General features: G+C 35.0%; 1 protein-coding gene across 2 annotated transcripts in view; it reads left to right on the top strand.

Annotated features, from left to right (window-relative positions):
- The window catches only part of LOC141427515 (acetylcholinesterase-like), a 64,549-nt gene that overhangs the window by 11,393 nt on the left and 25,747 nt on the right, over window positions 1-27,409 (top strand). For both annotated transcript variants that reach the window (XM_074087037.1, XM_074087036.1), the window contains exon 2: window positions 23,472-24,774. In XM_074087037.1, coding sequence (XP_073943138.1) covers window positions 23,589-24,774 — 1,186 coding nt within the window. In that variant the 5' untranslated portion in view covers window positions 23,472-23,588. The remainder of the gene's footprint in view (window positions 1-23,471; window positions 24,775-27,409) is intronic.

The following is a 27,409-nucleotide window of genomic DNA, read 5'->3' as shown; positions in this document are numbered from 1 at the left end:
GCATGCAAGCAATAATGCAAGCAAGCAGAGTTAGTACGCCAGTGGTGGTAGTGAAAATCAGTTCATCATCATCATCAACATCATCAGTTCGTTTATATGTTATCGCTATCCCGCCGGAACTATGCTATTTTCGGGATAAAAACTATTCTATGTCCTTTCCCGGGACTCAAACTATCTGTATACCGAATTTCATCTAAATTGGATCAGTAGATCCAGAGATTACCCCCTACAATCTCACAAACACACAAACTTACAAACTTTACCTCTATAATATTAGTATAGAAGTATAGATTAAATTCGGGTTTTGTTCTGCGTACCTTGATTTTAGAGTAGCTCAATATTTCGGCACAGTTGCATGCGCCATGATCACGAGACGACTGGAGAATTGCGGGTATACTGATATAACTACTCTAAGGGCCCTCGCCCACGGCGACTTTTTGTAGCGATGCTATCGCGCGTTTTGTAAATGCTCGACAGCATCGCTACTAACGCGCGTTAGTCGCATTGGCAACGCGCTACAGAATGATGATGCTGATGATGAGATGCTGTATGTATCGATGCAAACGCGCGATGGTTTCGGACGACATCATGGAGAGAACGGAGGGAGGGTGTGAAGGGAGGGAGGGTGAAGTGCGACAGTAGCGCGTTTGCATCGCGACTGAATCGTGGTTATGTGGGAGAGGGTACACAGCTAGCGACCGCACCGCGACTGTATCTATGCGAACGCGCTATGCATCGCTACAAAAAGTCGCCTTGGGCGAGCGGTCTAAAATCAAGGTATGCGGAAAAAAACCCGAATTTAATTCATAAAATTAGTAATGACCGCGATAGTCTAAAACATTCGTATTATTCATACATATACTGCCCGGCCGGGAATCGAACCCGGGACCTCAACTTCTTAGTCAGGTTCTCAAAGCAAACTTGGTAATCTAATCCGAAACACGAAAAATGCTGAGCTGTAAACTAGTAGGGGTCTCTTGCGTAGATAAATTGCAATCGTTTGTAAATCTTCGTCTATGTTTTTGTATTCAATTAACGTTGTGATTGATTCTATAAGGAGTTCAGTTTGAATACGTCTTGAATATTAATTAGAACGAATGATATTGATATTATTGACTTTGTAGTCCATCGAGTAACTTCATACATTATTCGTCCTTGGGCTGACCATATCTAATCTACTGACCTTGTCATACTAACAATTAACGTTTGTAACGAGTAGACATGAAGTTTTTCATTATTAAAGAGAAAGAAGTGTTTAATCACTAATTTTAATTAAAAATTTAAGGACTATAACCTTTTAAACTTTCGGTATTTAATCAGGTAGGTAATATCAATTAGTTATGCAAACTATATAATAATAATTTAACGTTTATTTCAGGCTCTAGTCCCATATACTTCGTGTTAGTTACAATCTTATAATGATAATGTTAGTAGTTTAATGAATTGCGATTGAATTTATATGTATGTCGTGGACGACGCTGCTGAGCAAGAGAACAAGTAGGTACATGAGCTAAGTACCTGCTACATCAAAAAATAGATTCTTGTCAGTTTTATACCATATGTACCAATCATACGTAATAACAAAAAGTCAGAGACAAACCTATCGATATGTCATGCACAATGTTCATAAACCAACATAATTTCAGCAAGTCAAACTTTTCGCTGAACACGACAACCGATGTTAGGTAATATGGTACAAGTAAGGCATCCGTGCATAATACGTTATCGTGTGTGAAATTGATAGAATTCGACATCAGTTTACGATACCTTGAGGTTACTCCCACACAAAAATCGATATCAGTGCTAGCAGCTATCAGAAAATAGGTTTCCACTCCACAATACACGTTTACATCGTCAGTGAATAGGAAAATTTCATCCGTATCAAACGTTTGCTCGCGTTTTGTATTCCGTTGTCAACATTGTCTTTATTTGCGTTTAGAGGTATGGAAGTATTCAAAATTAAGTTGTTTTTACGTATATATATCTAATGATTTAGAATCAAATCATAGTAGGTATAATAAACCGGCTAAGAGCGTGTCGGACACGCCCAAAATAGGGTTCCGTAGCCATTACGAAAAAAAAAGTAATACTTTTATAAGGATTTCGTATTTTGTACGGAATATTCCAAGTTTAGGTAAATTTTATACCTTAGGCTGCTATTTACTGTTAAACTACTAATAATTCTCAAACAAACTTAGCCGTTATAGTTTTCCTTGAAAGTTATACTTACTACCATCCTGAATTTTTTCAAATTTTTCCATCCACCGGTATAGAATTTAGAGGGGGGGGGACGCTCGATTTTAATGAAACTTTGCAAACCCCTAATGGTTTTAAAAGACCTATCCAACGGTACCCCACACTATAGGATTGGATGAGAAAAAAAAATCACCCCCACCATACGTCTATGGGAGGTACCCTAAAAAAAATTTTTTTTGAATTTTTAAATTGTACCATTTTGTCGGCATACTTTACTTATATATCCGTGCAAAATTACAGCTTTCTATCATTGATAGTCCCTGAGCAAAGCCGCGGACGGACAGACAGATAGACATGGCGAAACTATAAGGGTTCCGTTTTTGCCATTTTGGCTCCGGAACCCTAAATACTACGTGCAATTTTGTACCATCGAGTTAAGAAAAGATTTATAAAATGCACACTTTCCCAAAAGGTAAATTTTCGCAATTGGGGCACTTTTTCAAAAGGTGCACTAATTCAAAAAGTGCACTTTTCCAAAGCGGACACATTTGGTATGAGTAAAAAACTACAAATTATTTTTTGTTTACCTGTCACAATGTGGCGTGCTGCTCCAACCCCGCTGTGTGGGGTATCGTTAAATAGGTCTTAGAAAAATGGTAGTGGTCTTCAAATAGGTATTACGTATATTTTTCGGCAAAATCAACGTAAATTATCGCTCGGAGAGTACAAACATATGCGTCCCCCCTTCTGACTTCTGAACCTGGTATCGTTATGGCATACAAATAGCCAAGTTTAAGGGGTGGCGGAAGACCAAGAGCCCGCTTGTACCAAATGGAAATTCCAACAGTGCAGAAGCACTCACCTGGTTAGGGTTCCGGTAGATGATGATAAGCGCAAGGGTTCTTGCGATGCGGTTGCGACGAATCTTCAGTATTATTTGGCGATGCGGTTAAACACGAGACGAGAGCGAAAAAACGTGTGTCATGAATCGACAAGACTGACAAGACAGTTCTTTTTTTTTGCCAGAGAGCAGCCCTGCACTTTATATGGCCTAAAAAGGTTTTATTGCGCGAACAGAACCTATTGTGACGGTTGAGCAACTACGGAGCCCAACACTGAGCATGGCTCGACATACGATTGCCCGGTTTTATTAAATTTAGAGATTTATTAATAGGTAGTAAAGATTGGTCATAATTTGAGAAAGTCCACCTTCACAGAAAATATATCTTCTGAGAATGTGCTCTATCTGAGAAAATGCACTTTTTGAGAATGTGTACCTATTGAGAAGTGCACTTTTAAATTTAAACTCAGTGTATGTCCCGAGAAAGTCATCCTTCTAAAAGAAGTGCACTTTTAGATAAAGTGTACGTTTCGAGAAATTGAGCTATTCAAGCCTAATCCGAGAAAATAATCATATATGGAGTACTATATATAGAGTATTGTGTAAATATCGAAATCTACGCAGACGAAGACGCGGACAAAATATAGTTAGTAAATAAAGCTTTTGCAGCAGGGGCATTGCGTGCAAATGCATTTTAGCCCTTGCATTTGAAATTTGGATTAATAATAAGTAACTATGTTTAAGTAGTACGAAAATATTCCATTTATACTTAAAAGATAACATAGGTAAATGATTATATAACTAAGTTGAATAAATTTCAATCAAGACTTACATCTTGTGGGAAAATCAACAAGAGTTTTAAAGGATTTTAGATAAGTTTTACCTTCACTTAAACTTAACGTTTGAAATTGATAAACTCCAAGATAAAATCTCCAGGTCGCAAATGAAAAGATAATTCATACTAAAATTTTGTTTTAAGTATTTACCTATATCGGACAAAATATTAGAGTGCTTTTCCAGAGTTGGTAGTTTTAAATCTTACCTACCAGATACAACGTCCTTTGTTTTCTAAAGGACTAATACTTATATAACATATAAAAGTCAGGCGCAAATTATTTAAAAACTATTCTCAAATCTTTAATATAAAGAAATTATACAAAGATCGAGAAACACGCGCGTCAGTCTTGGAGTTGGTTCAGACCTCTATTAGTCCTATAAAACACTAATCTTAGGTATCATCAGAAGAGTAATGAGATATAACGTAGTGAAATAAATCCTGTGCTTGCCTACCTACAACATAATATGTAGAAAATATCTACTAATTTCTTGATATGTTCCTTGATTTTTAAATCGTATAAATCAGGCTATTAAACCATTTTGCTATAGCTTCGCAAATTCCCGGAGAAAATGTTAGAAAAGCGGCAAATCTCTGGATGGGATGCGTAATAAGTAAATAAACATTCAGCCCACGGATGAGGGCAGCGAGTGAGACTGAGAATTAAGTGTGATTTATGGGCTTTATGTGCCTCCCTGCCCCTGCGGTGGCTTATTTGCACCGTCTAGAGAAGAATACAGCAGATAGGTTTGCTTATTAAATCCATATTTTGACTGATTTATTTCAAAATTTGCTTGTAATTTTTTCTCGTGGCTTACGAAAACGTGTGCAAAAGAAATTATAAATATCTCTTTCTTTATGTATGTACACATACAGGTCCAGTTCGAAAATGTAATAGAAATTGACTTGCTGCGTCTACAGTACCTAAAGTTTCTAAGGATCTTGTTTACAGGCACTGGACTGAAATAAAATTTACACACGATTTACAATCACGAGCGTTAATTTGGGAGCCATTTAAGATCGAATATCTGTTATTTTGTACGACAATTCAAAGGATTTTTTTCACGAAATGGGCCCCAAATTAACGCTCGCGACCGTAGCAGTAGAATCGCTCTAATGTCTACCGTGTGACCACTCGGCAAACAATATTCGCTAAACAGTAATTGCGAAGTGGATGGATGCCAAAGTAGAAAAAAAAATATAAATTTTATATTTGTTAACTGTTAATAATATGGAGTGTCAGAGCACTGCCTCTAATTTTGACAGAAGCATAACTGTATTATGGAGTCTTAAATAATCTAAGATTATGGATTGGGAACACCCAAATACTCCAAAATATTTTATTCCGAATTTGCTAATTCCGATTTTCAAAACACCGATTTTCATAATTCCTAAGACACATAACTCCGATTATCAATTTTTCGAATTTTTCTGTCCAGTGGTGGTGTAACGGTATAGCACGTAGCCGGAATGCCGAGGACCTGGGTTCGATTTCCAGCACTGGTCTTATTTTTCTGGTTTTTCTATGCATCTATATTTCAGTTTGTATTTTTTTCGATATGGGTTTTACGGGATGACCGTAAAAGTAACAAAAAAAATTGAATTGAAATAAAAAATACAAAAAGATTCCAAAAAACCAATCTTAACTCCGATTACTTTATTACTATTTATTTATTTAATCAATGGATGGTGAAACAGCCCCTAAAATTATCCTACTAATATTATAAATGTGAAAGTTTGTTAAGATGTTTGGATGTTTGTGACTCAATAACGTCTAAACCGCTGAACCCATTTAGATGAAATTCGGTATACAGATAGTTTGAGTCCACGGAAAGGATATAGAATAGATTTATCCCGGAAAATTGCATAGTTTCCGCGGGATAGCGATAAACGAATACTACTTAGACGAAGTCGCAGGCAACGGCTAGTAATAAAATAAATGTGAAAAACTATCGATGTAGATGATACTAATATGTAAGTTAGTTACTTATCAATATGTATCGATTTGCCCCATAAACCCGTAGTTAATTATCACAATATTCCGGATATACAGTTTTAATATATTCCATTAGGTATAACTAAGTAATTTGGTACAATAAAATCCAAATATCCTTTATTGAACACCAAAAGTTAGCAGGTACAATAAGTTTACAAAAAGACAAAAATTTAACTTATAAATTTTGAAACTGTTTTCTTTAAACGCCAAAGTCAAAACTATACGAACGTAATATTTTGATGGCATATCTTCCAGAAATATGGGAAGGACAAATAATTGATTGCGAGAAACAGATAAAATTACTTAATTAGAGTAAATGACTAATTAATATGCGAGGATACAATTTGCCTTCAGCGCCCTTAGTGTAAGTTTTCGGTTACAAAATACGTCTCGATCGCGTTCGCGTTAAAATCTCAATATGTATGGAAATACGAACATCGCAAACGTTCCGCTAGAGGCGCTGTTTGTGTTTCCATACAAATTGCGATTTAAACGCGAACGCGATCGAGACGTATTTTGTAACCGAAAACTTACACTAAGGGTACTGGAAGTCTATTCCCTACGCCCGGCTCGGACATGTGCGTGAGTGAGTAGTAATGTGATATCAAAGTGTCGCAGGCTAAACTGTGACCGATTGTTTACACGAGACCCTAATATTTCACGCTTATTACACAAATTGCTTTGTAAATATTACGTCCAGGATTAATTTCAGCCGCTTTTCTTTAGTAAATTTCGTAATGGTTTCTCATGTTACGCTATTTTTATCTTTTCTTGATATAATACTTTAAATTCGGGAATGGAAGGAAGTTTTAAGGTATTTTTAATTTAAGTTAAACTTATCAACTTTTGCAGATGCCTCAAACAGCCTTGGCTACTTATTGTGTGACTATGCAAGCAAAGCTAATACGAGAACGGCAGAATCGATCGTACAGCATTCAGGAAAATGAGGTTAAAAAGTTAAAACTTCAATGTTAATTCTTAATTTGTTTCAATGTTTAACTAAGTATATATACTTAACTTTCAATCTAAATCAATTTCGACCTTTCGATATTGCGTCGAAATATTTTTAAAAAAGTATTGAATTTAATCTGTTTTTCAATAAACGACAATATTATTTTGCTTGAACTACTCGTAATTTTATGTGAAGTAATCTCGCGATTGAAATATAGGTATAACTATACAAGATCACACTCCGTTTGAGGCTGTAATCTAACGATTTCGTAAATTTTTCAACACATTGGCTTGGGTTACTACTTAATTTTTCATTACATTGAACCCAGGAATGAGCATATTAGGTTTTGATGACTTTAATGCTATTACTAGTACCTACATCAATTTATTTTTTCACAATTCTTGTACCAAATGAATCCTATCATTTGTGTATCACATATAACTTTTATTTATCTTCCTCATTCTTAATGTATTAGAGTGTATGAAAAATACGAATTATATTCTCGGGTCTTGGGTGTTTAATATGTATTTAAGTATGTATCTATATCTATATAATTATATTTATCCGTTGCTTAGTACCCATAACACAAGCTTTGCTAAGCTTACTTTGGGACTAGGTCTATTGGTGTGAATTAACCCGTGTTATTTATTATTTATTTATTATTTATTTATACAAATAAATTAGAACATGATGCACTCATTAAGAATTAAGTAGTTAATAATTTATTCAGTCGAATAAATACCGTACCGCGTCTTCTAATTTTTCCATTACAGCCGGAACTAATGTGTAATAGAAAAGTTACAGTTCAATAACTTACAGTAACTTATAGTTTATTCCATTTTTCTGTAATAAGAGCTTAATGTGAAATTACTTATTCAATGATAGCTTATTTTATTAGGGTTCCGTACCCAAAGGGTAAAAACGGGACCCTATTACACAGTACTAAGACTTCGCTGTCCGTCCGTTCGTCCGTCCGTCTGTCTGTCCGTCTGTCGCCAGGCTGTATCTCATGAACCGTGATAGCTAGACAGTTGAAATTTTCACAGATTGTATTTTTGTTGCCGCTTTAACAACAAATACCAAAAACAGAATAAAATAAATATTTAAGGGGGGCTCTCATACAACAAACGTGATTTTTTGCCGTTTTTTGCTCGATATTAATAACGGCAACAAGTAGACGCTTGAAATATTCATAGAATAATAATTCCTATATTCACTTTAAAAATAAATAATTCAATTATAATAAAATAAATATGTAAAACGTGTTTTTTTTGCTTATGTCTTATATTGTATAGATAATGGTACGGAACCCCTCGTGCGCGAGTCCGACTCGCACTTGGCCGGTTTATTATTTTGAACGATATCTTTTTATTCGAAGGCGAATTTGAATTATTTGAAATGCGTTATGTTATCTATTCTACTGTGCCTTCTATCTTATAAAAGTTGCTTGGAAAAGATCACTTTGAAGCGATAAGTTTACAGGTTGCTTATTATGTAAATTTTACAAGCTTATTTTTAGGCTATTTTACTTACAATCTTTTTTGTATTTTTATATTTGAAAGGATAAATTTTACAAGACAAATTTCACCTGTTTAAATGAATGAATGACAAGTGAATTTGAAATTTCAGAATCTTGAAATGAAATTGAATTAAGAGCTCATTCTGTTAATGCGCCTTAAATGCAAGTTTCAAGGCAAGGCTTGTGCAAGGTCCGCCCGGATTGCTACCACCATCTTGCTCGCTAATCCTGCCGTGAAACAGCAGTGTTTGCACTGTTGTGTTTCGGCGTGGAGAGTAAGACAGCCGGTGAAATTACTGGCACTTGAGGTATCCCATCTTAGGCCTCTAGGTTGGCAACGCATCTGCAATACCCCTGGTGTTGCAGATGTTTATGGGCGGTGGTGATCTCTTACCATCAGGAGACCCACTTGCTCGTTTGCCATCCAGTCAAATAAAAAAAAAAAGTTTGAATGAGTTGACTGCAATGGTCTTGAGTTAAAACTAAAGAATAGTTACTAATGAGTCCAGTATTATCAAAAAAGGAGAGTATGTGTATGTGTACCAATGCACGGTAAAACATGCTTTTTTAGGGTTCCGTAGCCAAAATGGCAAAAACGGAACCCTTATAGTTTCGCCATGTCTGTCTGTCTATCTGTCCGTCCGCGGCTTTGCTCAGGTACTATCATTTAAGCTGTAAATTTTGCACGAATACATATATATGTAAACTATGCCGACAAAATAGTACATTCAAAAATTCAGATATATTTTTTAGAGTAAGTACCTCCCATAGACGTAATGTGGGGGTGATTTTTTTTCTGATCCCATTTTGTAGTGTGGGGTATCATTGGATAGGCCTCTTAAAACCATTAGGGAGTTGCTAACACGATTTTTCGATTCAGTGATTAGTTTGCAAAATATTCAACTTTAAAGTGCAAATTTTCGTTCAAATCGGGCGTTCACTCCTCTAAAATCTAAACCAGTGGGTGGAAAAATTTGAAAAAATTCAGGATGGTAGTAAGTTTATCAAACTTATAAGGAAAACTATAACGGTTAAGTTTTCTTGAGAATTATTAGTAGTTTAAGAGTAAATAGCAGCCTAAGGTATAAAATATACCTAAACTTGGAATATTTCGTACAAAATAGGAAATCCTTAGAAAAATATTACTTAATTTTTTCGTAATGGCTACGGAACCCTATTTCGGGGTGTCCGAAACGTTCTTGGCCGATATTTTACTTTAACCGAAACCCAAACAGCATAAAACAGATTCCGTAAATAGAAACTCACTCTGACGTCATTATTCTGAATATTACAATAGATGCAAGTAGTCTATTCATAGACGACCTGTCTACATGACCTACTTGCATTGTCCCTAGAAAATAAAATTGGATATTTTGTGCTATAATTAGGGTTGAGGATGGGAGCTGACAAAGGACCATCGAATGGGCAAGACGTGGGCGTCTTTGCGTAGATAACCAATTTGTTCGGACAGGTCCAGCCTCTTTATGGCACCAATCTATGACAAAAAATAATCACGGAACGATTGCTAAAAAAATCGGACGAACTGGAGATCGATACCAATCTTCTTGCTGATTTTCGCTATTTCAATATCATCCATTTTTAGTGCGCTTCTATTCAAGTGGTCCTATATTATATACGTAGATTCGCTTGAACTAGTTTTCGCATGATACCAATTGATTAAAACAGTAAATGTTTTCGTGTACCTTCTTATTTAAGTATCAGGCACAAAGGGTAGAACATTTGAATACACGAAGATCTTGTTACTAATGAACGGTAAAGCTGAATAAACAAAGTACAGGCACTAAGTGAACTTTAGCAGGTATAGGTCAATTTGCATTTTTAAACCGATTACTTAGCCAAACTGTCCTTCGAGGCTTGACTCGGCGAAAATAGAAACAAGGACGGTGAACAGGGTGTGAGGGTGCAAAGCCATTTACTCTATATCTATTAATATTCCTGTGTATCCAATACCGCAACTTGAAAATCTGATTTAGGTGACATTTCCATGATCCGAGTCACAAAAGATTAACACATTAGATATATGTAAGGTTTAGTTATTACTTTACACCCTGTTATAACATTGTTAACATGCAAATGAAAATTGAAATTTTGATACGTTTTCATGTAATTTTGTTGCGGCGTACTTTAAATTCATTCACGGTATAAAAAAGTATTTAAAAAATCTAAACAAAATGATCTGCGAATACTGAATACGGATTTGTCCCCTCGAAAAAACGTTAATTTGTTCGCGTGTCCATTATTATTAAAACGTAAACTAAGTCCGATCGTTGTCGAGATCCGCACCGTAATAAATAGCTTACGTTAGCTCGCCAGTGGAAAGCATCAATTTGAGCTTTTCAACTATAGGAATGGCAAAATGGTGCGTACTATCGACTGAAGCGTTTTTGGTTTTCGAAAATATTTAGACATACACGTACTGTAATAGGTGCTTCTGTGACATTACATTATGTAGATAGTATAGATTCATACATAATGGTGATCTCAACTGAGATAATTTGTTACTTTCAGTTCGCTACCTACTTCGTTTACGTCCTGCGGGACTTTGGATATTCTAGGGATAAAAAATATTCGCGTGTTTTTTATCAAAATACGAGTAAATCGATAAAGACGTATCATACCTTTCGCATCAGAAAAAAATTGATTACTTATATTTATTCCAATATTTATCTATTATGTGATTGAGTGTTTACTAAATACATAACTTCTAGATAACTAAATTTTCAATATAAAATTTATACCTATTTAGTTACGTACCAAAAAAAAAAACGTGGAATATGTTATATTTTGACAACGTTCTCACAATGACGACCGGATGGCCCAGTGGTTAGAGAACCTGACTACGAAGTTCGAGGTCCCGGGTTCGATTCCCGGCTGGGGCAGATATTTGTATGAATAATACGAATGTTTGTTCTCACTCATGTGACATGTAATAGTACGAGTATATAAGTGTGTATTTATCTTTAAACGTTGTTTATCCGTTGCTTGGAATCCTAGTATAAGCTTTGCTTAGTTTGGTGATAGATCAGTTGATGTCAATTGTCACCTGGTATTTTATAGAATACAAATTACTTTAAACACATGAGCTTTATTTTTGATTACTTAAATAATCATTATTCATATTGTTTACGGCGCGGCGTTGTCATATAACTCAATAGATTTAACTATTTAAACATGACATGAGTCGTAAGAGATCTTCACTCTTTAAATGGTTTAAAGAGATTAAACAAAATCAAACGCAAAAGCTGCATTTGGAGGCCGAGATATTCTTCTGGCCCTGTCTTCGAAATTTCTAGCATTCCTTTTGTAACTTGCAAAACTAATAAAACAGTCGAAACGCCTTATAGTTAGTATAACTGTACCACAACTTTACTATTACACCTACCGAATTATTAGATTAATGACACATAATTCTGCGATTAGCGTTACCACGAAGGTTAACGTAGGTAACGAACTGTACAATTTATAGTTTTTGAATTATGAGTGATGCCCTTCACGTCTTTTGCTCGTAACGTCACGTCACGTCATGTATTAGTAAACTCTGATTGCATGTTTTGGTTAAATACCGGTGTACGTGTACTAGAATTGGAAAAACGAAACGCGTATAAAATAAGGGGAAAATATTGTGCCATAGTTGGTTCATACTCGTAGAGCGAGCGACAGGGCGTGACTGTGTCGGTTACTCTTTTATTTCTTGAGTCTATCAGAGCTTTATTTGAACGCAATATCGCAACTACGAATAAAATAATGAAAAGGCTAGAGGTGTGTTGGTAGTTTACTAGAAGTTTGTAAGTAGATGACATACTACTGTGAACATTTAAAGCGTGTGTATTTTGAACATCATATCAGTCTATTTGCATTAGTAAGTTTAGCACAGTACACGCGAGTTAGCTTTGATTAATTGTTAGATAACTATACTAAAGGTAGAAGCATTTAATTAAGGTACCTACAGATATATTTATTAGGTGACAGATCTATTATTTTGGTGATTGAATTTTGATGATCAAACTATAATTGCTAATATTGCTATATAAGGCTTACATTATTCTGATGACTTAGAGACAGTTTTGATTATATGATAACTATAATATATTTCTTAGGGACAGATATTATAATTAGGGTATACCCGGTTAGTGACACATCTAAAATTAGGTGACTAGAAAATATAGTTCCCTTATTCTTATACCGGATTTAACTCGTAATTATTTTTACACAAAATATACACAAATAATAGTAAATAGATTATTACAAAAAAAATAACAAAAAATAGAACCGACTACAAAAAAACCATGAAAATAATTTTCTATCAGTCTGAAGTCGGTGCCTCAGCACGAGACAGCAGGAGTGGACCTATAAACGTCTACCTCACCTACAACTATACGAGTATGTTGGGCTTCAATCACTCCAGCTGGCTCGTGCTGAGGCACCGACTTCACTGGTAGAAAATTATTTTCATGGTTTTTTGTAGTCGGTTCTATTTTTTGTAATATTTTTTGTTTTTACGCTTTTTAGTGCCAGAACCGACTATTTTTTGCTAATACTGACGACATGTAACTTTGTTATTATAAATTTATTCAAATTACCATCCATCATCATCACCATCGTCATCATCATCATCATCATCACCATCATACTAATACGAAACGTAAGGCCAGAGAAAGGGACAATAACTGCATGACTACCACGTAATTTGATAATAAGTATTATTTTTCAGTGATTAAAAAATAATTTTTAGGTAAACATTTTTATCTACACCCATATAGTAAATCCTCAATCTTGTGTAAAACGAAACGTACATCAAGTGTCACCCGCACCATGCTAGAATCAAAGTACTGTAGGTGTTCGATAAAATCATACTCTATAAATAAGACAAAGTGCATAAAGTAACAAATATTTAAAAGCTGTGAAGGTAAAAAGAAAAAAACTGAGCTGCCAACCTTTTTTTTTTTGTTGAATACTACACTGCAAAGGCAACAAAAACTCAGACCAAGTACGATTGAAAAGAAAGAAATACAAAACAAAAAAGGTAGGTAACAAGTTTGTAAATAATTATAGAATACAGACTGACTGTTCGTTTATTATTTTTCAAATAACATGTTACACACAATCTCTTGTCAAAGACAATGAATTTGTATAACTAAATGCAACATTCATAAAAAAAAAATTTTTTTCATTCGTTTGTATGTTATTGCTCAGGTATTGAAATTTATTATCAAACATTATCGCTTTGCGGGATATTTACATTAACTCGGGATTTGCATTTTTTTTCTATATCCATTTCAAATATTGAGAATTGTCGATTTCATTAACGCTGTATATAAAACACCCACGCCAAATTCTGGAGCTATGCACTAAAATATAGTTCTGTGGATTCTTATTTGCAGTTTGTTGTTATTATAATATTAAAAAAAGAGCCTTACATAGTAACAAGTTAAATTAATAATGCGATGCGTGAGTTGCCGTGTTAATTTCCCTGGTGAAAAGTTAAAATTTAATGATTGCAAACTTTACTGCTCAACTCCACTGGGCTAGATCTCAAAGATTCTCTAAGTAGGTACTATAGTTCTCGTAGAACTTAAAAGCAGTAGGTAGCATTAAATAATGTTTATAGCAGACACTAACTAGCTCAGCAGTTTTGAAACGACGTGGTCTGTTGATGAGTAAATAAGTAATTAGGTACTTTGTTATTTTCTAATCAAAAACAATATTATGAAAACCTTTGGCCATATATTATATAGACGGATATTTTAATTAGTATCCAATCCTATTATCACGTACTTCGAATTTTAACCTCAAAAGGGAAGGCTTTATATTGACTTCAACCAAAACAACTAATTGTGCGACATAATACAACAAAATCATAATATTTAGTAAATTAAACTGTGTTTACATTAACATTAAGGTTTTGTTTCGTCCTCCTACTTTTCTATATAATCTGCAAGAAGAATGTTATCAGATTTCCATGAAAATGAGATTGAAACGAGGCCTGGAACTTTTCCAACATATTCTGTTTATGCCTTCGTGCGTAAAACTAATTCAAACTTTGCCAAAAACTCTGGGGAGTTATTAAAAATCGCTGTCTCTAGTGGTGCTTTGGCAATTATTATTTAGTTGTCGTTTCGAAATAATCGCGTTAGGTAATTGGCAGAATAAGAAAACACACTTATTCTTTTTAAACGATTTTGTTATTTAAACAAATCACTTTCTTTGTAATTATTTATAATAACAAAATGAAAATGAAATGAATGAAAAAAATGTTTATTTCCCATATTAACTAGTCTACAATTTCCTTTAGTGGTAGGGACATCCTTTTAGGTATGTAAACCTGTGTTAGGATCCCCGCTCCTCCATAACTAAGTATAGGTAAGTATATACAGGAAATATTACAATATGAAAAATTACTTATATTCTTAATTTAATACACTAAATAACGGTGATGGTTGTGTGCATGTGTGCGTGTGTGTGTGTGTGTGTGTGTGTGTGTGTGTGTGTGTGTGTGTGTGTGTGTGTGTGTGTGATGCCACATATTAGGTACACTTAATATTTAGCTCGGTACAATAATAGCTCCGTGTCATCATAGCTTAGTTGTTTCAGCCATGTAGTTAGTTTCATCTTACATTTGTATAGGATTAATTGATGAATATTGACTATTTTGTTTACGTTGGTATAGATATATGCCGACTGCGCTTTATACTGTCTTTTGGCAAACATAGATTTACAGGTAGATTGGGAGGCCACATGTTTTTTACGTCCAAAAGAAGTACAGAAATAATTATCTCTATATACCTCTGCCAAACTGCATAGCAGTTTGTATGTTAGCATAAAGTGTAGAGCTCTCATTCACTATTTTAGTCAGTTAAAACAGTTTAATGATTTATGGTTAATTATTCCTCTACCCATGATTCTCAATTCGAATTTGCGTCGAAATATCGGTAGTTCATTAAAGATAATCAATCTACTTATATGTTACAAATACATCTTACATATTTTTGGTCATTCTCATTTTATCGTGCACCTGTCTAATTATCGTACCGCTTTTTTTTTCATGCAAAAGCGACATGGAAGTGAGACTGATTGCACGTCTAGAAAAAGGATGGCTGCCATTTACATCTATGTGCACTCAATTTTAACTATCGAGTCACTTCACTACTGCGGGAAAACGTGTAAACCTTTGTCAAAATATTATCGAGTTTTTAGCATTACTCTATAAGAGTTAATAAATTGCAAGTGTCACAGGAAGGCATTATCGTAAAATAACTCGTATCAAGTTGCCATATCATCGATAAATACTGTTCGAAAACAAGCGAGGAGTATGAAAAAGTGGATACATAAGTTAGGGAACCGACCGTACACATAAAATAGCGCTGTTGAATATGCAAAGTAATAAATAGAAATCAAAATTGGATAAGCTAGTATCTCACGAGTCTCAATCATCACCTCAGGAGACAGCTTGCATGCCAGATGAGGTATGAATCTCTGAGTCTGTCTCCGACATCTTCGGAGTAATAATTCAGCAGGTGCCATCACCAGGGACCAAAAGTGAGCGGAGACTAGTTGTAACCCGTCTTGTTGCTACGTGACATTACAGCTGTTTTTATTTTGATTTGACCCTTAAATAATTTCTAAGTTTGATATATAAGTAATCTGTGTTAGTGTCGGTTTTTTTTAATCTATTAAACAATTCAACTAACGCGTTACCGAAACAAAAAATTGATGATCTGAATTTTTCGATCTTCGTTTGATTTATTCAAGCGACAATTATACCTCTCACTTTAGCCACAAAAGTAAATGTTTATAATACTATTGACTTAACGAGATCTCTTCGCTTATTGCTATCTATCTATATCTTCTATACATATAATAAAGTTGAAGAGGGTCGAAAGTCTGTACATGGAAGATATCCGAAAAAAAGTTGGCTGAGGATACTTGGAATCGATAACAGAACACGCTCCAACGGTTTATAGAATTTTTGTCTGTTTATCTGTTTGTCGCTTATTTGACCGCGCATCATGTGAGAACGGCTGAACGGATTTTGTTGTCAACTTTACTAAACTGTCGAGAAAATCCCCGGCCAGGTTATTGGCTCTGTGCACGACATCCGCGCCACCTAGCGTCCGCAACTTTTTTGGCTCTGATGCTCTGACATTTTGAAATTTCATCGCGACATTGTGACCAAAATCAAACCTATAACGTAATAATTTATAATACAAAATTACTGTGATACCGTGATTTGGGTGGACAAAAGGTGTCACACAAAGTGGGGTGTTTTTTTTTACTCCCACCCCGCTGTGTGGGATGTCGTTAAATAATTCTTAGAAAAATGGTAGTGGTATTCAAATACCATTTTTCGACAAAACCAACAGTGACGTAAATAATCGCTCGGAGAGTTCCAACTTATGCGTCCCCCCAATACTGAGCATGGCTCGACATGCAATTGCCCGGTTTTATTAAGAGATTTATTAATAGGTACCTAATAAAGATTGTTCATAATTTGAGAAAGCCCACCTTCTCAGAAAATATATCTTACTAGCTGTTGCCCGTGACTCCGACTGCGCAGAATTCACTTATCGCTATCTCGCGGGTACCTATTATGCATTTTTCTGGGATAAAAAGTAGCCTATGTCCTTTCCTTCCTCGGGACTCCAACTATCTCCATACCGAATTTTGTTTAAATCGGTTCAGCGGTTGAAGCACGAAAAGTTAACAGACAGACAGACAGAGTTACTTTCGCATTTATAATACATATGAGAATGTGCTCTATCTGAGAAAATGCACTTTTTGTGAAAGTGTACCTATTGGGTTGTGCACTTTAATTGACAGTGTACCTTACCTTCCTAGAAAGTGATCCTTCTAAAGAAGTGCCCTTTTGGAGAAAGCGCTTTTCGAGTAAATGAGCGTATCAAGCCTGATCCGAGAAAATGTCATTACTGTCATTAGGTACTATGGAGTACGAGTATTGTGTAAATATCGAAATCTACGCAGACGAAGTTGCGGGCAAAAGCTAGTGCGAAATAAAGTGCTTTTTCTTATATTATAAAAAAATATTTATGTTACAGTCATTATAAAAACAGTGTCGCTTTTTATTTAGGTAGGTACCTACTAAGAATTATAATTTTCAAAACAGTGAACATACAACTTCGTGGTGCTAAATTTACTTACTGCTCTTAGCTCTCAGCAAAATTAGGGCAATGAGAGGCCAAATTTCTTTTGAGGGCTTGAAGGCAATGCGTTGGCAGTGAACTTGAAACCCGGGGGTGTGTCTTGCAGGCTGCAACCTCAAGGCCACCCACCGCATAGCATTCTAGTCCCACATCGATTTATCGAACGGCGCGCGCCGGCCTCTTTCTAACCCCTCACCCCACGCCACTTTTCTCGTCTCTGGCCACCTTATTCAGTTACTTTATATATTTTTTTCTCTTATCTTTCAATCAAATGTAATATCTTGTGTAGGCTCAGCAGGTAACACATAATACTTATGCTTACGTACGCAGTTCAGTGGCATCTTCGCGTTGACCTTATTTGCGCCACTTACCTCGCATTTCTCAACTTTTAAGTGTTTATATAATAAATATACGCAGGTATAATATTTTTACGATGACGTGCAGACCTGTACAATAATAAAAAAATATCGAAAATAAGTTAGAGTGTGTAGTAAAGTAAATTATCATATAATGTAAAAAGTTTTCAAGGTTACTTTGACTTAGTTTGGGTTCATTAATTTCGTTAAGTCGAAATGTTTTGTTAGAGCAACATTAGGATCCATATTGTTATGAAACATTCCCTGCGCTATTTTTTCTTGTTAATAAAAATTATGGAGTAAGTATGGATGTGTTGCCCTGAAGGAGGAGTCGCCTGTAATTCACTTGACAAAATCGGTAGCGGCTTTGGAGTGCGTGAAGAAATACATTTGTGAGGGAACCGACAAAAGGAAATAGCCCTTAAAACGGATGTTTGCTGACGATTCCGAGGCAAATAGCATTTTCTCACCTAGAAATTACTTTATTATTAAATGAAAAAGCTTTTGTTGTTCTAATAATTATATAGCTTCTATTACGTGACATTGTTAGGTATCACGTGTTAACAATAATTCAAATTGCGTAGGAAATGGATTATGAAAAAGGGTCGCTTCTCAAATCAAGTCAAGTTAAGTATCGCTCTTGCACAATTTTCCAAGTTATTGTACCTATTTACGTGCTGAATTGAATTCGGACGACCTTAATTTTATTAAAGTAATTCAATGGAGTAAATTATATTCTTGCGTCGTACTTTTATCTGAATTTACAGAATTACCTACTTTATCGATAAGATGTGTGGTTCATTAACAGGGGCGTAGCTACCGCCGTATCTCCCGTATCAATTATACGGGGCCCCCGGGCCACGGGGGCCCCCGAAGTGCGTAAGCGTTTGTAAAAAATTTGGAAAAAGTGACAGATAGATAATTATGATGAATAAATATGGGTCCCACTCAAAAACAGCGTTGCGGCTTGCCGTAACACTATGCTGAGTGGGGTCCACTTTATACTATTCGATGTTATTTTTATTTTTTCCATCTAATGTATTTTTACGTGTATCGAATATGTGTATATAAATGTTTTTCTCTCTGTCTCTCTCTCAAAATATTTATTTTAATTTCATGCAAACATTTTTTTTTCTTTTGTGAGAAATCTTTACCCTTCATAAGGGCCCCAAAACAAATTTTTATACGGGGCCCCGCCAAGGTACGCTACGCCACTGTTCATTAAGTCAATAACTTTTTTAAAGTCCTGTGAAAATGTTAACGAAGCGAATACTGTTTTATATTATGCAGTTTTATGTATGTAGTGTGTTAATAGTACCTACTAGCAAAAAAACTCTTAAATAAATCAATCAAAACCAACTGCAACGCGCGAATCCCGCCATTAAACCCAACAAGTGCCATTAATCCAAATTTCAAACCGCGACTTGACCTAATTTCTTAGCGTAACATGTTATACAGGGTGCCAATTATTTCCAAGAGTGCCCTCACCGGTTCCGCGGAGACGAGAATTTAATGACAGTACGTCGGTACTCGGGGTAAGTTAGCGACGACAACCCATTTCGTAAACTTGTAGGAGGTACGCAGAGTTGTGTGTGCCGGGTCTCGGACGGCTTGACAGTCTGCATACAGAGTAACCCTAAGTTAATTTACATCGTAGACTACTCGCAAGGGATCCACTGATCCAACAAACGGTTCGCCGATATGCTCTACTTGTCATACATGGGATGAATTTATTTGGCGCTTCTATTATAAGTTTATAATTGAAAGTGGAATTTGACTTGGGTCAGTGACGTCCGCGTTAAAGAGCCAGTTTTCAAATTTTAAGGTTAGTTTAAAATGTAGGTAGAAGTGTTTTAGGAAAGTATCTCAGACGGTAAAAGTAAAAAAAATTAAGTGCTTCAAATAGATTTTTATCCTGTAGATTAAAAATGGAAAGCAAAAAATTATTTTTTTCATTTGTCCTGGTCGTAAACTTCGTATAAATTTATGGATCTAGGCAAATTAAAATGACTTTTTATGCTCTTGTGCATAAAGTAAAATATTCGTCTAAGACCAGCAGTGCCACAGCTACAAATAATAAAAGTTTATATATTTTTTCTAATAATTCATTATATATTAAATATATATTCGATATGAAACTATCAAACTATTCGAACTGAAAATCAATTTATATATTATTATATAGTTTTATTGATTTATTTTAATTGAATAAATTGTTTTTATATATAAAAATATATATTTTTATATATAAAAACTGTATGTAAGTGACCAATTGTTTCCACTTTTGCTATTTAATTTCCTCGCAATCGATGTGAAAAGCAGTGTAAAACCGAATTTCCCCACGACGTGTCCGTCCACATCCTACTAATATTATAAATGTGAAAGTTTGTGAGTGAGTGAGTGAGTGAGTATGTTTGTTACTTTTTCACGCTTAAACGGCTGGACGGATTTAAGAAATAGAAATAGAAATAGAAATAGAAGACATTTATTCACGTTCACAAAGACACACAAATACAACCAAACTAAAAAACAACAACAGCAAACACAAATAAAACAATAAAAAAGAAATACAAAAATTAAAATATATGATTTTGTGTGTCCTCGCAAAAGTGAAAGGCCGCTGACTCAGCATTATGCTGAGGGCGTTAAACGCCTGCAGCGATATTCTGTCAGAACCGTCTGTGACTCGCGGAATGATACACAAATATACTCACATATATAAAATTAAGATATATAAATATATTTTATTGTAAGTAAACAAGAATAAAAAACTACAATAAACATATAAGTAAAACAAGGGACAAATAAGTTGTTCACAAACATCAGGCTGGCGTACTCAAATGCTGGTTTAGGAAAATTTTTGGATTTGGATGAAATTTGGCGGAAAGTTAGTTTATAACCTGGATTAAAACATAGGATACTTTTTATCCCGATATTCCCACGGGATAGGGATAAAATCTCGAAATAACAACCGCTAGGCTTAGAGCATGAAATTTGGTATGTAGGTAGTTACCTACCTAACACATACCTATTTTTAAACGATATTCCCACGGGATATCTACGGAAAAATCTTGAAATCAAACCAGTTTTAAAATCTTTGGGACCGAAGAAATTATTACTCGTACCTTTTGTCATACTCTCAAATTTACACAAAATCTCAAATATTTTATTCATACGTATGTACGTATTATTTACGTCGTACGTCACAAATCACTAGAACCCATTGATCACAAACTTACTCGCTTAAACGCAACGTCCAGCTTAAACATACATATTTTACAAGCTTGAAATAATAAAATTTCCCTACCCGCAATCTGAACCCAACACATTCAGGGTTATAGTTCCCCGGCGAGCGCTCAAAATGTCCGATGAAATAATGACTGTTCTACCCCAAGCTTGGGCAAGAACTCTTCGCTGTAAATTGATAATAAGTTTCGATCGACTATCTGTTGAATGTGGCCTACGATCGGGCACGAACTACGTTGCGTAAGATATACGATTCATGAATTTCCAGACTGTTTCCTTTATCATAGAGAAGTGGCTTTCGGCAAATAGTGGAATTAAAAAAACGTGTAAACGTGCCCATTGCGGCCTATTTACGAAAAATGATATGTTTGTTTATAGAAAAAGAAATTATAGGTTATAGTTTGTTATCGCTGTCATTACTACTCGTACCTTTGCCTCCTACAGATTTCCGTATTGCCAAGCAATCAAAGAATTTTATCACTAGATAACTACTAGTACCAGGCACCACTACTAGGCAGGGAAAAGAAATTATATAAGTACCTAGTAAAGAACGACCTTTTATATCTTGTTGTAAAATCTACAATTACGATTTCTTTATCTTCGGAATATAAAAATACTCCTATTATTTATTTAAACTATTTTGTAGCAAAGGAAACATAATACATCTAGTCAATAATTCTTTGTTTACTTTCTCTCCTACAAGCTGACCCTCTAGCCGCTGAGCGTGACAGTATTAATTCGATCTAAATACCTATGTTACCTTTTGAATAAACTTCTTTTTTTTTAAGCAAAATACCGTAATTTAATCAGTACGCACATTCAAACCAGTACACACATTTATTAAACCTCTTTAAAAAATAGAATCCGATGTTGTTTTCACGCATAAAATCATACATAAAACATAACTAACCTATGAACTTCTATAAGTTTTCTAGCACCTTGAGTAGGTACTTTTTTCAAGCCGAGCCTAGAAGATAATAAAGTATTGACCTTTCTGACCGCAGACTAGTGTTTATTATCAGTTATCACTTAACCGGATAACGCCATTACAGCCGTCCGAGCCACTCAATCTAACAAGTTGATTGTGATTGATTTGCCATTTTCATGGCAGTAAAACTCTTTCCGTTTAACAAATCTAGCCAACGGAAGAGGGTTGAATTTGAACTAAGTATGAAAAACAAAGAGAATTTGTGCTATTGATTTCATTTTAAACTCGTGCGGTTCTGGGACTGGTACGTGTCTCTCTAGACTTGATTTTTTAATGTCTATGTGTGTATGCATTTTCTATGGGTGACCATTTTTAACCGACTTCAAAAAAGGAGGTCGATAATGATTGATAATGCCATTATTAATAAGAAAATTATAATATTTGTCTGTTATGAAGGAAAGTTTTCTGAAAAACAACATTAAGTATGAGTTGAAATATGTTGTTATTAATGACATTATTAGTAAAAAAATATGATCACTGTCTGTTATGAGTTCCGATGTTAGTAATAACAATGTATGAGCAAAAAAGGTATGAGGAAAAAATTATGAAGAGTGATTATTATGAACTCAAAGTGTTTGTAAAACAAAATATAAGAAAAATAATTTTATGTGAACCAATATGGACCCATTTATTATTGATATTAACTTGAATTTGGTAGGTATATATTATGCTTTACTTTTACCTTTTTAGGGTAACCCAACGGGCGCCAAACGGGTCCTTATACTAAATCCCTAGTTGGCTGTCTGTCTTAACTTTAATAGTTGGTAAACACATGTTTTTTTCGCAGTGTACATTATCTATGGCTGCGGTAACAAAAAATAACTATCATTAACTTTTAAAGGGGAGATCCTCATACAACAACCGTATACAGATGTGTGTGAATAAGATGGAAAAGAATTATTCACTAAATCTTTTCGTGTGAGATTCAAATTTATAATAATTGTCAGATTTTAGTACTAAAACACTAGCTGGCTAACGTTATCACAAGACATATTTAAGCATGGTTTTTAATGAGAAAAAAATCCTTACAGCATGTTCATTTTGCGGAAGAAGCCATAAAAACTTTTTCCCTACATATTGCCAAAGATATATTTTCTGCAGCTTATTAAGCAGTCAGTCATATTTTTATGGACCCTTTCTTTATAGCCCATTCGTATGACCGAATTATGCGGAAGGATTTTGGACAGTGTTGAACTAGGCTGCGAATTTCTTTTTTACATATTTATTTACTTGTTTATTTAACTTTTTATTTCTACATCAAAAGACATTTAATGCCAAATGCATTATATATGATTGCCGTTTAGTGTTTAATAATATCTAATTTGATAAGAACATTTTTACTTACTTTTTTTTTCTTTCGCAGGTAATCGTCGTAACTCAGAAATGTGTTTCAATAAACGCCTTATCAAGTTAGCAGACTACTTCCGATTATATCCCAATATGCCTCGTTAGTGAGCCATTGAAAACAAAAATATTCGACATGATCTGCAATAGCAAAATTGTGTTCACGAAGCTTTTAGTGTGTTTCCTTCTGTCGGGCGTGAGAGGCCGGTCGTGGGCCAGCCACCATGACACGACCACGTCCACGACACAAACTACTCCAACTACTAGTCCTGTACCAAAAAACTTCCATAACGACCCGCTAATTGTAGAAACTAAAAGTGGCCTTGTTAAGGGCTACGCCAAAACAGTAATGGGTCGTGAGGTGCACATATTCACTGGAATACCATTTGCCAAACCACCACTGGGGCCACTAAGATTTCGCAAGCCCGTCGCAATCGAACCATGGCATGGGGTTCTAGAGGCTACAGCTATGCCTAATAGCTGTTATCAAGAACGATACGAATACTTCCCCGGTTTTGAAGGTGAAGAAATGTGGAACCCGAATACTAATATATCAGAGGACTGTTTGTATTTGAATATTTGGGTGCCGCAACATTTACGAGTGCGCCATCATCAAGACAAGCCTCTGACTGAGAGGCCGAAAGTGCCAATACTAGTGTGGATTTACGGCGGAGGGTATATGAGCGGTACGGCTACCCTTGATCTATATAAAGCTGACATTATGGCATCGTCAAGTGATGTAATAGTGGCTTCCATGCAGTACAGAGTTGGAGCCTTTGGATTTTTATATTTAAATAAATTCTTTTCACCTGGCAGTGAAGAAGCGCCGGGTAACATGGGTCTATGGGACCAGCAATTGGCAATAAGATGGATCAAAGAGAACGCAAAAGCTTTCGGTGGCGATCCTGAGCTAATAACATTGTTTGGAGAATCAGCAGGTGGAGGGAGCGTAAGTCTGCATATGCTTTCCCCTGAAATGAAGGGTTTATTTAAACGGGGTATATTACAGTCTGGAACTTTGAACGCTCCCTGGAGTTGGATGACCGGAGAACGTGCTCAAGGTATTGGAAAAGCTTTGGTTGACGATTGTAATTGTAACAGCAGTCTATTAGCTGCTGACCCGAGCTTAGTGATGGACTGTATGCGAGGCGTCGACGCAAAAACGATCTCCGTGCAGCAATGGAACTCATATACTGGCATATTGGGATTCCCCTCAGCTCCAACAGTAGATGGAGTATTTTTACCAAAAGATCCCGACACTATGATGAAAGAAGGCAGTTTTCACAACACTGAAGTATTACTCGGAAGTAATCAAGATGAAGGTAATCCATTTTTTATACGTTTAGTTTCCATATTATCTCACTAGTTAACTAGTGTTTAAGTAAATTTTGCTTATTAATATAAAAAACTGCCAGTTTGCTAAATTCTTAAGTACTTAAACACTATTATATTACTAGCATAAAACTTACCCTGACATTGAGAATTTTGTAATAACACTTTATTTTCTATTCCATTTGGAATTTATCAATTATGTTTAATTAAAATCCAGAGTTTATTGTAATATTTAGGTGTCTATACGTTGACGATTTAAGCATACCCAGTCTTTAAATGCGCAGGCATTGATTCTTAGAACTTTTGGAAGTGTCACCTATGTCTTAGGGAATTCGAGGTCGTTTCTTTACACCTGCCCGGCGCCTTGCGGCACGCATGCGCCGACCCGCGTAGACACAACAATAGCTGTAGGATTCCAGAGACGTACTATCAGGTACTACAGACTCGCCCACGTAGCTTCTCCCCCCTCACCCACGGGAGGAGGCAACGCTGTTACCACGCACCCCCATTAGGGGGGTTCTAGTTAATACTTAAAATGTGAGAATTCATTTTGTAATTATATCTATCCTCTTATTTACTAGGGGGTTGAATTACATGCGGTTTTATAGGACTCTGGAGGTCTTGCGTGGCAAAACGCTTTTTAATTAAAATTTTAAAGTGAACAATCGAAATGAAAATGATAAAAAAATGCTTCATCTCTTTGAGCTAACTAGTTAGATAATGAGAAATTATGGAACAAAGAAGCAAGTTGTGACCAGTCTTACTTTTTTTTTATTTGTATTTTTTATCGACATTTTTGAATTCCATTAGACAAATTGGTACACTTGAAAAAACTGAATCGCGACCCACTGTGGAACCTTTTCGTAGTATAAGTCATAGTGACATCGCATTGCTTGACAAGGTAATTTATTCTGACACTTACTGTGAGAACGTTCTATGGTCGGTCAGGAATCAAATGGTTCGACTGTACATAATATTATGAGAATATTTTAAATTTGATAATACACATTGGGTACCTACTTATTTCACCTAAATACTCTAAATAAATCTTACTACTTACTCCATTTATTTTGTACCTACCTATTAATCTTAGTAAGAGGGGCTCTTCGATGAGACAATATCATAGAGGAATTAGCAAAATATCCTTGAATCTCCTTTCCTTTGATAGGATGGTTTAAAACTGTGAAATTCTACTACTTACCTCACGAGATAACAACATTATACTAATTATTTACCTTAGAAAAAATATATATGTACTATTTTAAATATAAAAATATGTTGAAAAATATAATAATAAGAATAATAAATATCATGGGGCATTTGACACCAATTGACCTAGTCCTAAACTAAGTTATACGAGTACACAAATTTTTAATGAAAAATAAAACCTACTTGTTACAAAATGTTTTGAATCATACAAACTTATCTTTCCCGGGGTAAAAGGTTATCTTGACACTAGACATCCGTTTACTAAATGGTAGTGAAAATAAATTATAATTGAAGATCACCTTCGTCTGTGGAATGAAACACAGCTACGCCTGCTGTGGAAGCATTAATTAAGTCCCACACAGCTAATTAAACTTGCATTAAAGTTTAATTTAAACACAACTGCTGGTAAAAGCAGTCAGAAATAAAACATTAAATTTAATAAATCAACAAACCCGACTGCCTTAAAAGCTAAAAGGAAGAAAATAAATCTAGTGGTCAAGAGCTCTGACAAGTAGCTAATTTAAAGTTCAACCGTCAACCAAGAATTTTTGAGCTGGTCACGATTTGAATGGGTCCCGACTGTTTGTGATTGTTTGTGTGTTTGTGTTTGTGATTTGTACGTTTAAATATTATGGAGATAGGGCGAAAACAAAACGGTATTTGTGTGGCGGCCCATTTCTGTAATGATTAAACATACAAATCTGAAACTCGTAATGATAATGGAGGTAAATATACTGCATAATTATTATTATTGACAAATGATAATTACAACCAAGAGCGTGTCGGATAGGTACGCCCGAAATAGGATTCCGTACCCATTACGAAAAAATTAAGTATATTTTTTCTAAGGATTTCGTATTTTGTACGGAATATTCCAAGTTTAGGTATATTTTATAACTTAGGCTGCTTGCTATTTACTTTTAAACTACTAATAATTCTCAAGAAAACTTAATCTTTATAGTTTTCCTTGTAAGTTTCATATACTTTCTACCACCCTGATTTTTTCAAATTTTTCCACCCACCGGTTTATATTTAAAGGGGGGGGGGGGCGCTCGACTTTGATGAAATTTATAGTTGAATATTTTGCAAACAAATCACTAAATCGAAATCACTAAAACTAGTAGAATATATTGTTATAATATGTAATCAAATCAACTATGAAATAAAAGTGTTTTATAATAATACGTTTATGAAATAAACAGCGATTTTTAGTTGTTCTGTCTCATAAATAGCTGATGAAATGTATTTTTAAGCAAATAATAATCTTTGTACTGTTGTTATAATAATTGTTGTAATATGTAATGACTATTCGATGAAGTGAAATTACTCCAAGAGAAAATATTAGTATTGAATATTCGATATATCGTTTTCGATGAAATGAAATTCGATAATTAGTTGGTCGAAATTTCAAGGGGC

This window comes from Choristoneura fumiferana, chromosome 4, assembly GCF_025370935.1.
Source record: "Choristoneura fumiferana chromosome 4, NRCan_CFum_1, whole genome shotgun sequence".
NCBI classification, from domain to species: Eukaryota; Metazoa; Arthropoda; class Insecta; order Lepidoptera; family Tortricidae; genus Choristoneura; species Choristoneura fumiferana.
Note: the sequence above shows the minus strand (reverse complement) of the source record. Positions and strands in the feature narration are given on the sequence as shown.